This window comes from Peromyscus leucopus, chromosome 3 (genome assembly GCF_004664715.2).
Source record: "Peromyscus leucopus breed LL Stock chromosome 3, UCI_PerLeu_2.1, whole genome shotgun sequence".
Classification (NCBI taxonomy): Eukaryota; Metazoa; Chordata; class Mammalia; order Rodentia; family Cricetidae; genus Peromyscus; species Peromyscus leucopus.
Window position 1 is genome coordinate 46,778,007 of NC_051065.1, and position 12,619 is coordinate 46,790,625.

At 42.8% G+C, this 12,619-nt stretch overlaps 1 protein-coding gene across 1 annotated transcript in view; it reads right to left on the reverse strand.

Annotated features, from left to right (window-relative positions):
• The window catches only part of LOC114684450 (probable maltase-glucoamylase 2), a 97,549-nt gene extending 86,457 nt beyond the window's left edge, over nt 1–11,092 (reverse strand). The window contains exons 1-2 of the mRNA XM_037203623.1: nt 10,984–11,092; nt 2,436–2,541 (exon numbers count right to left, since the gene is read on the reverse strand). Of these exons, the coding sequence (XP_037059518.1) occupies nt 2,436–2,541 (106 nt within the window). The 5' untranslated portion in view covers nt 10,984–11,092. The remainder of the gene's footprint in view (nt 1–2,435; nt 2,542–10,983) is intronic.
• Between the last annotated feature and the right edge of the window lie 1,527 nt (nt 11,093–12,619).

A 12,619-nucleotide genomic window follows, 5' to 3' on the forward strand; every position in this document is an offset into this window, starting at 1 on the left:
GCAACAACATTTCTGTTTTCAACTCATGGGTACAGGGCTTCAAAAAATATCAGAGAAGAGTCAATTGTGTAACAACAGTGAAAACAGTTAACTGCTCAAGATGAATCAGAGTGTGTTTTAACATGAATGAGCACATGAAATTCAATTTTATACTAAGTAAAAGAAGAGATACCTACACTAGGTAGTAATCTATTTTGTTATTTAAAATGTCACAAAGAAATAGGAATGGGCTCAAGATATACTCCACAATGACCTTCCATCTCTTTTTGATAATTACAGTTTTTCCTGGAAAGTGATGTCATGTTCACTGTTCAGAGAGGAGTGAAGGGGAGGGAGAACGGAGAGAGAGAGAATGGGGAGAGATAACTGGAATTGGGGAGCATCTAGGGGGCAACGTGGAAACCTAGTACTGTGTAACCTTCCTAGAACCTATGAAAGTGACCCTAATTTGGAGGATATGGAGCCTGAACCAGGCACCTTCTGTAACTAGGCAAGGCCTCCAGTGGTGGGACTGGGACACCAACCCAGGCACAGAACCTTTGATCTATAACCTGTCCTGCCTGCACAATGTACTGGCTGAGAGCTTGTAGGAGTGGCCAACCAATGACCGGTCTAACTTGAGGCCCAAGCCACAAGAGGGACCCCATGCATGACACTGCCTGGCCCAGAGGCCTAGGATAGAACCAAACATGACTGGAAAAAAGGTCAATGAAATAATTTCTAATGATAGTCTGCTATACTCATAAATCTGTGCCTAGCCCAATTGTCATCAGAGAGGCTTCTTCCAGCAGCTGATGGGAGCAGATGCAGAGACCACAGCCAAACATTAGGTGGTGCTGGGGAACCTCCAAAGAAGAAAGAGAGAACGGACTGTAGGAGAGAAAGGGATGGAGGACACCAGGAGATCACAGCCCGCATTATCAAATAAGCAGGGCTCATAGGGGCTCACAGGAATGGAAGCAGCAGTCACGGAGCCTGCGAGGATGTGAGCCAGGCCCTCTGCACACACTGCAGTTGCTTAGCTTGAGGTTTTGGTGAGACTCCTAACAGTAGGAGGAGGGGTTCTTTGATTCTTTTACCTGCCCTTGGAACCCTTTTTGTCCTACCAAGTTGCCTTGTCCAGGCGTGGCATGGGGGTTTGTGGCTAGTCTCACGGTATCTTGTTATGCTGTGTTTGGCTGATATTACAGGGAGGCCTGCACTTTTCTGAAGGGAAATGGAGGAACAGTGGATCTCGGGAAGAGAGGAAGTGGGGGATGCTGAGGGGAGTGGAGGAGACTAAGAGGAGGCTGTGGTCATGATGGGCTGTATAAGAGAAAAATAAATAAATAAAAGGAAAAAAGGAGGGTGAGAGAGAGAGAGGAGGGAAGACAATGCACAGGCGATCCTGCAGTCAGCACAGCTCATCTTCACTGTGTGTCTAATCTACAGCAGGGAAGCACAGCTCATCTTCACGGTGTCTAATCTACAGAAGGGAAGAACTTTCTAAAAGAATCCCCACATTCAAATTTCAGTAACATAGATCTTTATTTTATGTTATTATTGTTGCTTTGGGGGCAGGGGACATGGGATCTCATATTACAGTGTAGCCTGAAACTCACTACTATGTAACCCATTGTACTAAAAAATGCATGCCACTTTTACCTCAGCTTCCTGAGGAAAACAACTGTTTATATTACATATAGTGTTATATATGTTATTTTACTATTTAAAATATAACATTTGCATTGACGAGAAGTTACTCTGATGCTTCTCTATGTGTAAATGCCTGCATGAGTGTGTGGGTGGGGAAGAGAGAAAGAGAAAGGAAGGGCAAGTTTCAAAGGCATCTGTGAAGAAATCTCAGCTGTTTCAGTCTTGATACAGGTTAGAGGTTAATGTTAATTGGTGCACAAGGCTGGCTTCATTGCCCTCCACTTCCTCTGAGCTAATGTCCATTTCCATGGTGATGGAGTTAGTACTGCTCCTTCTCATCAAGAGCTCCATTACTTATGAATCTATACTGCAGACTGGGCATCAGGTGAGCCTAATTTTGCATTCTATTGAAACTGCATCAGATGGGTTCAGAGTGCCCAAAATATCATTTACATCCAAAGTTTAGTTGCAAAAAAAAGAAAGAGAGAGAGAGAGAGAGAGAGAGAGAGAAAGAAAGAAAGAAAGAAAGAAAGAAAGAAAGAAAGAAAGAAAGAAAGAAAGAAAGAAAGAAAAAAAGAAAGAAGAGAGAGGGGAGGGAGGAAGGAAGGAAGGAAGGAAAGAAGGAAGGAAGGAAGGAAGAAAAGAATACTTATCTTGAAGGTTGACTTAAATGAATCATGGAGAAAGATTTTGAATAGCTTGATGTGGGATGATGATGAATGAATAAAATGGCATCTCTGGCATCCAGAGAGGACTTCTTTTGCCCATCCTCCAAGTGTGGCACCCACTATCACCCTTACCTGAAGGGTTCTCTAGCACAAGAAGCAATAAAAGGATGTCTACTGCCAATACAACTATATTGAAGATGATCAGAAGAATTTCCAATATACTGAGCTTTCTCGCCATCTAGACAGAAACAGAAAATCAGGTTAACATAAACCACAGAGGCTCATCCGCCAGCCAGAGGACACATCATGATCAAATAGTCAACATGTGAAAATGATGATGTGGCTTGGTCATGAAAGTACTTGGTTCAAATCACAAGGCCCTATGTTGGAACCCCAGTTGGGCATGCTAGGGAGGCAGAGACAGAAAGATCCTGAGTTCTGCTGGCTAGGTAGTTTGGATGAATCTTTGAACTCAGGATTCAATAAGAGAAACTGTTTCAAAATATAAAGTGGAGAACAACAGAAAAAGACATCCATTGTTAGTTTTTTTTGCCTCTACATACATGTTCACATATGCATATACACCTGCACCCGTGTATGCACATACACCACACACACACACACACACACACACACACATGCACACACACACACAATCAGAGATACATACACAGAAGTCAATGTGTTTCCAAAATAGACTTGATTATCAGCTTTTCTATTTACATAAACCAGAAAAATTGCTTCAATAAATGTTTGTCTTCCCAGTGCATATATGGAGGTAATATGACACGTTACAAGAATCAGTTATCTAGTTCCACCATGTGGGTTACAGGATTGAACTTGAGTCTTTTGAACTGTAAGAGCCAATGTCTGTTAAGCCATCTCCATCCCAGATATCAGTCGTTTTCCAAGGAAAAGCAAATAAAACATAAAGAACTGGAGATCGAGAGAGAGAGAGAGAGAGAGAGAGAGAGAGAGAGAGAGAGAGAGAGAGAGAGAGAGCAAATATACTTAGGATGGAGGGATGATCTTTACACTCACCCAATGTAGAAGGAAAGATGATACAACTAGGGAGAAGAGAATCAAGAAAGAACAATTCCAAGTCTCCTTCCAATTCCCATGGCATGGTGTTGAGGTGCACAGCGAATCATTGAACCTATAAGAACCTGATAACATAAATAAACTTGATCCTGATCCCAGCAGAATGCTTGTGTTGACATTCATGGCACACAAACACATGTACGTTTGGTAGTTTTACCTAAGCCTGGGGTCCATGCTTTGGCCTAAGTGCTAAAATGTTTGCAGTGTTGGAGAATGCGTCAACTAGGAATCAGGGCCGTGAATTGTGTCCCTTGTTTCCTAACAGAGGGGTGGCTTATCTGGTTGGGCCTGTGTCCCTTCATCTACAAAATCCAGTTCAGACTCTGGACCATGTCACACATTTTTGCCCCAGTTGTAGCAAGTTCAACATCACCTTATGGTTCCAGGGAACCCCTCAACTCCAATCACTATTATTGTCTACCACACCCACACCTGAGCTCTACCATAGAATTCATCAGTCTCTTGAATTGTTGCACTTTGGGAGTCCTAAACACTACTCATTTATTGTTCACAAGCTTATGCCCTTTTCTTCTTGTTTGTTTTTTGTTTGTTTGTTTGTTGTTTTGTTTTGTTTGATTTTTCAAGACAGGGTTTCTCTGTGTAGTTTTGATGCCTGACCTGGATCTTGCTCTGTAGACCAGGCTGGCCTTGAACTCACAGAGATCCGCCTGGCTCTGCCTCCCAAATGCTGGGATTGAAGCCGTGCGCCACTGCCACCCGGCCCCTTTTCTTCTTTTATAATATTTTTTGAAATTAAAATATAATTACATAATTTACCCATTTCTCTCTCTCTCTCTCTCTCTCTCTCTCTCTCTCTCTCTCTCTCTCTCTCTCTGTGTGTGTGTGTGTGTGTGTGTGTGTGTGTGTGTGTGTGATACCTATATGTACATGAATGTGTACAATACCCACTCCTATAAGTATACATGTTGAGGCCAGAGCTGGGTAATAGGTACCTTCTTCTCACTTTTGAGATGGGGTCTCTCCCTGAACCTGAGCCTACTGTTGTGGCTAGACATGTAGGCCAGTAAGCCCTGGGAATCCTCTTGTCTCTACCAGCATCCATCAGGGCTGAGGCTACAGACAGATGTAGACATTCCATTCCAGCTTTTATGTTGGTGCTAGAGTTCAAATCCTAGGTCTTCATAACTGTGCAGCAAGCACTTTACCCACTGAGACATCTCCCAAGCCTTTATGTCTTTTTTTCCCTTTCTTTTACTGCCTTACTTACATCTTGTTTGTTTGCTTCATGGGTTTTCATAAATTGTTTTCTCATGTATGTTATTTAATATTACTACATTTAAAAGGTGAGAATACAGTCATCTGTTATGAACACCAAGGTCAGATACAGCCTTAACTGTATGGTGAACACACACATTTCCATACACCATCTGTCTCTAGGAAAGGAGTACTGTCACTCTGCCATCCCACATCCAAAGACTCAGTGGAGATCCCGCCACACTGAAGGCCTCTAAGAGCACTGCCATTGCCCGAATGTGCCTTCCCCAAAGGCATTTACACAAGTCCTCCACAGCATGACAGACACAGAAAGGCACAGCATATGGCACCATGGTCCCAAGCCCCATGGGAAGGAAACATTCCCTGAACCTGTGGGACCCCAGTGTAAACCGGCAGACCCACCCATGTCTTGGTTGTGCCTTGGGCCCAAGGAGTCCTCAAGAGCACTGCAAGGTAAGGATGTAGAAGAACCAAGCCAAACAGACTCCCCCTTGATTCTGACCACGAGCCATGTACTTCACATGAGCAAACTTTAACAATGGCATAATTCTGTTTTAAGAGCAAAGGAGGACATGCAGACACAATTTGGGACATTTGTCTCCTTTCTTTTAGGGGACTTTGGACAAGTCACAGTGTGGGGACAGAAGGAGAGGCCTTTGCATTTCATTAAATTCCACTCAGTGCAGTAGTGTCCATTTTAATGACCTTGTTGAAGCATGGGGAAGCAATCTAAGCATACACTGTGCAGAGTCCACCTGCTCTTTCAGGAGACCATGGTTTCTGGGGAAAGCAGCAGTCAGAATCTGTGGTGCTCAAAGTGATAAAGGCACAGATCAGTTCAGAACCAGCCATCGGTTGAGCCTCTGCAATTAGGGCTGGTACCCACAGAGGGGCCTTATCTGCCACAAGCAAATGCCTCAGCTCTGGAATGAGGCAGGTGAGCTTAGAACCTCAGCTCTAGCAAGCTGTACTTGACAAGTCACAAGATGGTAGTTGACCATCTTAACCCCAAACCAAGTAGCTCCACATCTCCAGCAGAAGTGACTTTATTCATGACACCCTTTCAGGGTAACTTAAAGGAGTAGGACCACCCACTAAAACCTTAAGGGGAATGGGAAGCTTCAGTCAATAGAATTCTTAGGAAGAAGCTTAGGAAGGGTTCGTGTTCAGCTGAACTTTACAGATCTAATAAAAAAGCACAATCATGCTGGAGAATGAATAGCCTTGTTTGACCCTGAATGTCTAGGGCAAGTTCCAGGAAATGGAGCAAAAGAATGAAAAGGGAGATGAGAGGAGGAGGGAGGGAGGGAGGGAGGGAGGGAGGAGCAGGGCAAGAGAGGATGAAGGAAGGACAAGGACAGATATTGCAGGGTGGGTCAGGGAGTGTAGTGCAAGTGCCATTGGGAGGCGTCTTGGACAGAACAGAGGTCACCTCTGGCTGGGGAGGTGCTGAAGAATGCATGGTAAACAACCTCTAGTCACTGTGTTTACAAGCCCACAGCCTAGGGCCCTGAGAGACAATGCCAGGAGCCACTGGAGAGAGGACAGACTGAGTCCTTCCAGGAGTTCAAGGCTGTCTCCCAGACACCTGACCCAAAGGTCTGGCAGAAAAATACAGACAAGAAGCCCTTGTCCTCAGTGAGAGTCCAGGAAGAGATATCTCTCTTCATAAAATCCAGCTTGCCACCTAAAATCAGAGACCCATTTGTGGCCACAAAAGCATACTTTATTTTTCCCCTAAAAAATACTCAATTCCTTTACTATAGGAGTTTCAGGTTTATTTAACATCCCCTTCAAAAATAAATTGTCATGACTTAGCAGTAAACAGCTATTCAAATTTAGAACAATATAAAATCAAGCAACAGCATAAGTAGAACTCAATTTGGTCTTGAAAACACTATGCATTGATTCTTAAAGGTGATCTTTGTCTTGGGAATTAAATGGACCACTGGAGAAAGGCCACCACAAATGAGAATACCCAAGGACTCTCCACAGACAACTTACTTTTAGCAGTGCACAGCTCAGACTATTGAGGGTGACAGGTGAGCAGGAAGTCCATCAGAGGGTAGGGTAGCTTTGAGAGTTTATAGCCTGACCCCATTTCTGGTGCATTCTCTCTGCTTTGTGCTCACAGCTAAGGATGTGGTCTCTCAGCTGCCTCCTTTGGCCACCACGCCTGCCTGCTGCCATGTCTCATCACCATAATGGACACCTGGGTCCCTTTAGAACCATAAGCCCACACAAACTCTCCCTTCTTTACATTGCCTTGGTCACAGAGTTTTTTGATAAGTATTGGATCCCCAGTCATTAGGTATCCTCCACTGAAGCAAAAAGCCAATCAAGCCAAATTAATAAGTCCAGGTTTAATAAACAAAGCAAAGCAACTCCCAGGTGACTCTAGGGAAGGCAGGAGGGGAAGCATATGGCAGGTCTGAAGACCAGGTCTAAAATAGCCTTTAGGCATGGTCGTGAGCAGCCCCAGGGGAGGAGCTGACTATTGACAGGGTTTCTGAAGGGTGGGGTCTGGAGAGGGAAGCTCCAGGAGAGATCTCCAACAGTTTTATCACAGCATCAGAAAAGAAACTAGAACAGGGGCAAATCTTTATTCTTTAACAGCATCTAGGCTTCTGTTTCTCTGTACTCTCAGAAATTTCTAGCTCTTACCCATGACTGACCTACATCTCAATATTTGTTATATAATTTGCAATTTATCCTTATATCGTAACTGAATATACACTCTGAAAAAGGAGCCAAGCCTTCATTTCTGTATTGATATTTTGTCTGAACATAGATGTCACCAGGGTTCATCACCTCCCCCCAAAACTTGCACCTGTGACCCAAGGATGGATGGTCTTCCCACCTCCTCTCATTCTCAGAGCATCAGTTAAAACTCAAGTCCTTCTGTAAATGTTCAATTGTGGTTATCTCCGTCTTATTCTTACACAGTATCATCTCCACAAAGGAAAAGTAACTGTTTTACAGAAATTACCTCATCTCCCGCCTCTCAGCACAAGCTTTTCTTGAAAACTTATGCAGAGCTGAGTCAACTCCAATCTTTCTCCCGATGTTCTCAGTGGAAGATGATTTTCTCCTGTCCGAGCTTGATTCTTGCTCTTATTTTCTAGCTCCTTCATAACTGGAGCTAGAAAAATCCTCCGTCTGTCAAATCTTTCCTTTCTGGTATTGCCAAGCTCCCCCTCCAAATCTGCTTATTCTAATCATGGTGTCTCTCGAGATGTCGTTGAATCTGTTCTTCTGTAGCTACGATTTCAACTTTCTTTTTCATTTCCTAGCTATCCTTCCAGAAGGTCACCCTTAAGTTGTGAATGTAACTCACCTAACATGCACAATGCTCTGAGTTCAGTCCTCAGCACAGCACAAACAGACAGAATACAGGGAATCCCAACACTGGGGAGGTAGACACAGGAGGGCCAGAAGTTCGAGGCTTTCCTCTACTTAATAGTGAATTTGAAACCAGCCTGAGCAACATCAGACTCTGTCTCCAAACAGAAAACAACAACAACATAATTCTACACTATTGCACGCTGTCCTTATTGCTTCCTCATGTATTACTGGCACTGCTTGTGCTTCCTGCATTCCATTGAATATAATTTTACCAAGATCACCAGCATCTAAGTTGCCAAATACAATGGGCACTGTCTTAATCACCCCACCCTACCATACCACTCTCTTCTCCTGAAGCATTCCACTTATTAATGTGCTCAACACATTGAATTGTCTACCTACAGTCCTGGATTCTTTTCAGTTGTCTGTTGGTCTCCTGTGTTGTTAAATGCTGCTATCCCTCATAAGGTCCCAGAGTTCCTTTTTAAATTACCCACTCTCTTTGAGCAGTCTCCATCTTTCATGTGACCCACACAATACCTGATAACAATTCAACCTGTATTTCTAACCTAGGGATTGAGATTCTTATATTCAGTAATCTGTTACTGTTTCAAGAGCCCCAAGATTGAACCCAAATGAACATGTTTAAACATAACATGATCCTTCATTTTTACCCCAGTCCCAATTCCTACCTGCCAATTCAATACTCATCTAAATATAACTTGCACAAAAAAACCTAAAATTTCCTTTTTAAACTCTAGAGAATCCTTTAAACTTATCTTTTTTTTTTTTTTTTGGGTTTTTTTTTTTTTGGTTTTTTTTTTTTTTTTTTTTTGGTTTTTTCGAGACAGGGTTTCTCTGTGTAGCTTTGCGCCTTTCCTGGAACTCACTTGGTAGCCCAGGCTGGCCTCGAACTCACAGAGATCCACCTGGCTCTGCCTCCCGAGTGCTGGGATTAAAGGCGTGCGCCACCACCGCCCGGCTAAACTTATCTTTTAAAACAAGTTTGGTGCTAAAAGGAAGTCACCAGTCCAGTTGGACTACTTCCCCCAGTAAGTTTGAGTCATGTTCCCAATGACCCAGCACGGACAGTCATTGGGATTCCTTAGAGTCAAGTCTTAATGGTGCCCTAAACTATAAATGCTTTCACCTCCTGACAGAAGTCTGTGTGACACCTCCGATGGCCAGTTGCCCAGTCTCTTTCCTCTCCTGTGTTCCCAGACACTAAATCACCACCTATGCAACAACAATAAAAACTCAGTGGGAAAAAACAAGCCCTCCAGTTTTTTGTGTTCATTTTTCCTTTTCTCTGACTTTACATTTTCCTTCACTCCTGTCCTTCAGGACAATGCTATTACCATTTATATAAATATTTTCACGTAGGTACATAATCAAGTTTTTAATTGAGGTGTCCTTCAAATTATCGTGTGACAATTCAAGACAAGAAATGAGAGTGAGGAGCAATAACCAACAGATAATTTGCCAAAAGGAGTTTAGGGAGAACCTTTAGTCCTCAGAGAAACCGAGGTTGAGGGTGGAAATTGGAAGGCTTCACTATTCTTATTAACCCCAACCCATCAGATGACTATCTTCTGATAAATTATTGAAAAGATTTATTCTCCATTAATATGAATCATATCAGGCTAGGGCTATAGCTGAGTCAACAAAAACCTGGGCTCTTAAGGTGCCCAGGAGTCCAGATCCCAGAATTCAGTAAATGCCAGGTTGGCACGCTGGCTCTCCTGTGATTCCAGCGTGGAAAGGTAGAGATGGGATCCACAGAACAAGATAACTAGCAAGAGTAGCTATGTAAGCAAAATCTGGGTTAGACAGAGAGACTCTGCCTCAAGTGAATAAGATGTATGAGTGAGGAAAAAAGATTTCTGATATCAGCCTTGGACATCTACATGCACACGGAAGCACATATGCTCACACATATCATATGTGCAGCCACATAACACAAGCATGTACACACACACACACACACACACACACACACACACACACACACACCAGTAAAAATAGGGAGAAATCTACATCACTATATGCTCATAAATCCTACAACAAACTAACTAAGCAGGCAATCATCATGATTCCCATTTTTTAAATGAATGTTAAAGAATTTCCATATAAGCATGAATAGAAGTAGAACTGAGGCAAGCCCTGAGAGACAAGCACTTTTCTTCTTCCCAGGTACTTGAGTACTTTCTCCACATCCCCTAGACTACAGTGTTTTAAAACTGAGATTCAAAAAAAAAAAATCCTCTAAAGGTGGGATTGAACGCAATGAAAAGTCTGAGAGACCCACCCCTGAGACTCATAGTTCCTGACTTTGTTTCTTAAACACACAGCACACAGGGAGCATCAAGACAAAAACACTGGCCATTGACTAGCCTTTCTCCAAGTACTATTTCGCTTCATAGAGAGAATTTTGTTTCAGCCTCTATAAACCAGACACAGATGCCCTGTGCAGGTTTCCTTAACCTTCCTGAAGGTCCGGATTCTACAGGGCAGCTCTGAAAATGTGGGGGCATTATCATCACCCTGCCATAGAGGCTATTGTTATCTAGATAGAGGAAGGTGTGGGGATTCATGGAGGCAGAAATTCTTTCCTACTTAGAAGTTCTTAAATCTGGAACACATTCACCTTCCTCTGAATCCCTGCTACCCTTGACTGACCTCCAGCTGTTTGTTCTTCCAATAGTTTCTCCCAGTATGAGAGGCGCAGCTTGCAATAGGCCCTTAACATGTGTCCACCACACATACACATAACACATAGAAAGGCACGCACACACACATGCATGCAGCATACATACAGATTCACCGTCTCTCCATTTTATATCTCACCCTTATTTTTCATCCTCTCTGAAGAGAAGAAAATACAAGGTCCAGAAGGAAATGGTGAATATCTAAATAACTTCAGAGTGGGAGTCAGAAAATTTATAAAAGTAAAGGATCCCATACGCTCAAGTGTTTCTTCCATGGACACAGCACTCACCTCATTGCTGTCTCGTCCTCTTCCTTGTGGCGACTGTCCCTCGGTGATTCATAGGGAGCACTGGGCAAAGGTGAGGAGGCTAATAGAGCCTCCTTCTGCCACACTTGATTTACTGCCCTATGCAACTGAGAGCAATTGGAGGACAGGAGTGGCAGTCCCTCCTTTGTGTCTGTGTTCATGTCTGAGTACTGTGCTTGCCTCACTATATTGTGCTCGCTTTGTCTGCTCATCTAACACAAAGAGTGTAAAAGAAGGAAGGCCCTGCCAGACTTTCCCCATGGTCATCTCCATAGCACACCCATAGTTTGTGAACATCTAGCCATTTGCTGACTAAGTGAAAAATAGAATAAATTGCTCATGTTGTATAACATTGCTTCTGTCTTCATTTTTTTTCTCCTAAAGTTTGCCTGTGTTCACATTTTCATCAAATCAAACATGCTTCCCCTGTAATTATTTGAATTTTTGAAGATTATTCTGTTTTACTTTATGGGTACGACTGTTTTGTCTGCATGCATGTATGTGCATCAGGTGTGTGCTAGGTTCCCATAGAGGCCAGAAGAGGATGTCAGTTTCCCTAGAGTTACTTACAGATGCTTGTGAGCCACTGTATGGACACTCAGAACCAAACCTGGATCCTCCACAAGAGCAACAACTGTTCTGAACAACTGAGCCACCTCTCCAGCTTTCTCCCTCCCTCCTAATCATTCGAAATAAGTAAACACTATTAAAGTAGAAACTGAATAGCCATGGAGTGATGAAACACCTCTGGTGGATACTTCTCTTGTCTTCAATGGCTTAGCACCTTTCCAAACTGTTCTTATGCTCAAAGAATTTCTCACCTTATGATTCTGAAGGAAGGCACATTGACCGCATCTTTGTTTCAGTGTATGTTAGCCTGTGTTAGAGGAAAAATGCACCGAGATCTCATTTCAAACTGGAAAGATACATTGGCCAAAGGTCACGGATATAGATTTATTGTTACATAAATTCCTCCTGTATTTTTTTACGACAGTTCTTTTTTAACTCCCCACATTTCATGTTTGTGACATTATTCATGTTGTAATGGTGACACCCAATCCACACTAATCGATAATGTATTGACTAATTACTAATTAACTAACTTCACCTTTCAGTTTGATGACTAGCAACTAGAAGATATTAGATGGTATGTTGAGTTGACTTCATGGAAAACTATTGGAGATATGACCTGGTATCTCCCAGTTGTCAGTTGGCAAGCAAAAGTCAAGTTAGCATTTGGCATGTATTCTGCAAGTTGGTGGCTGGAATCATTGAGTCAGAAACTCTTCCTTTCAGAGCATCAAACCCCAAACCCAATGCAAAACTCTCAACAATTCAGCTGTGAAGACAAGAGCGATGAATATTGGTGAAACTGGCGGTATCCACCAAGGGCAGCCCAACTTTTTCTTTGTAGGGACGTAAAACAGTTAATTGGTAAGAGAAGAAATGCATTTCTTCTTTAAGTGAAAACATTCAGGATTTTTATTTTTTAAATTTGACTAACATTGCAATAGTATTGACTGTCAACTTGGCAGGATATACCATGGCTGAGGAAACAAGCCTCCAGGCACTTCTGTGAGGGATTTTATGGCTATAATCATGCCTGTGATTGGTCAGC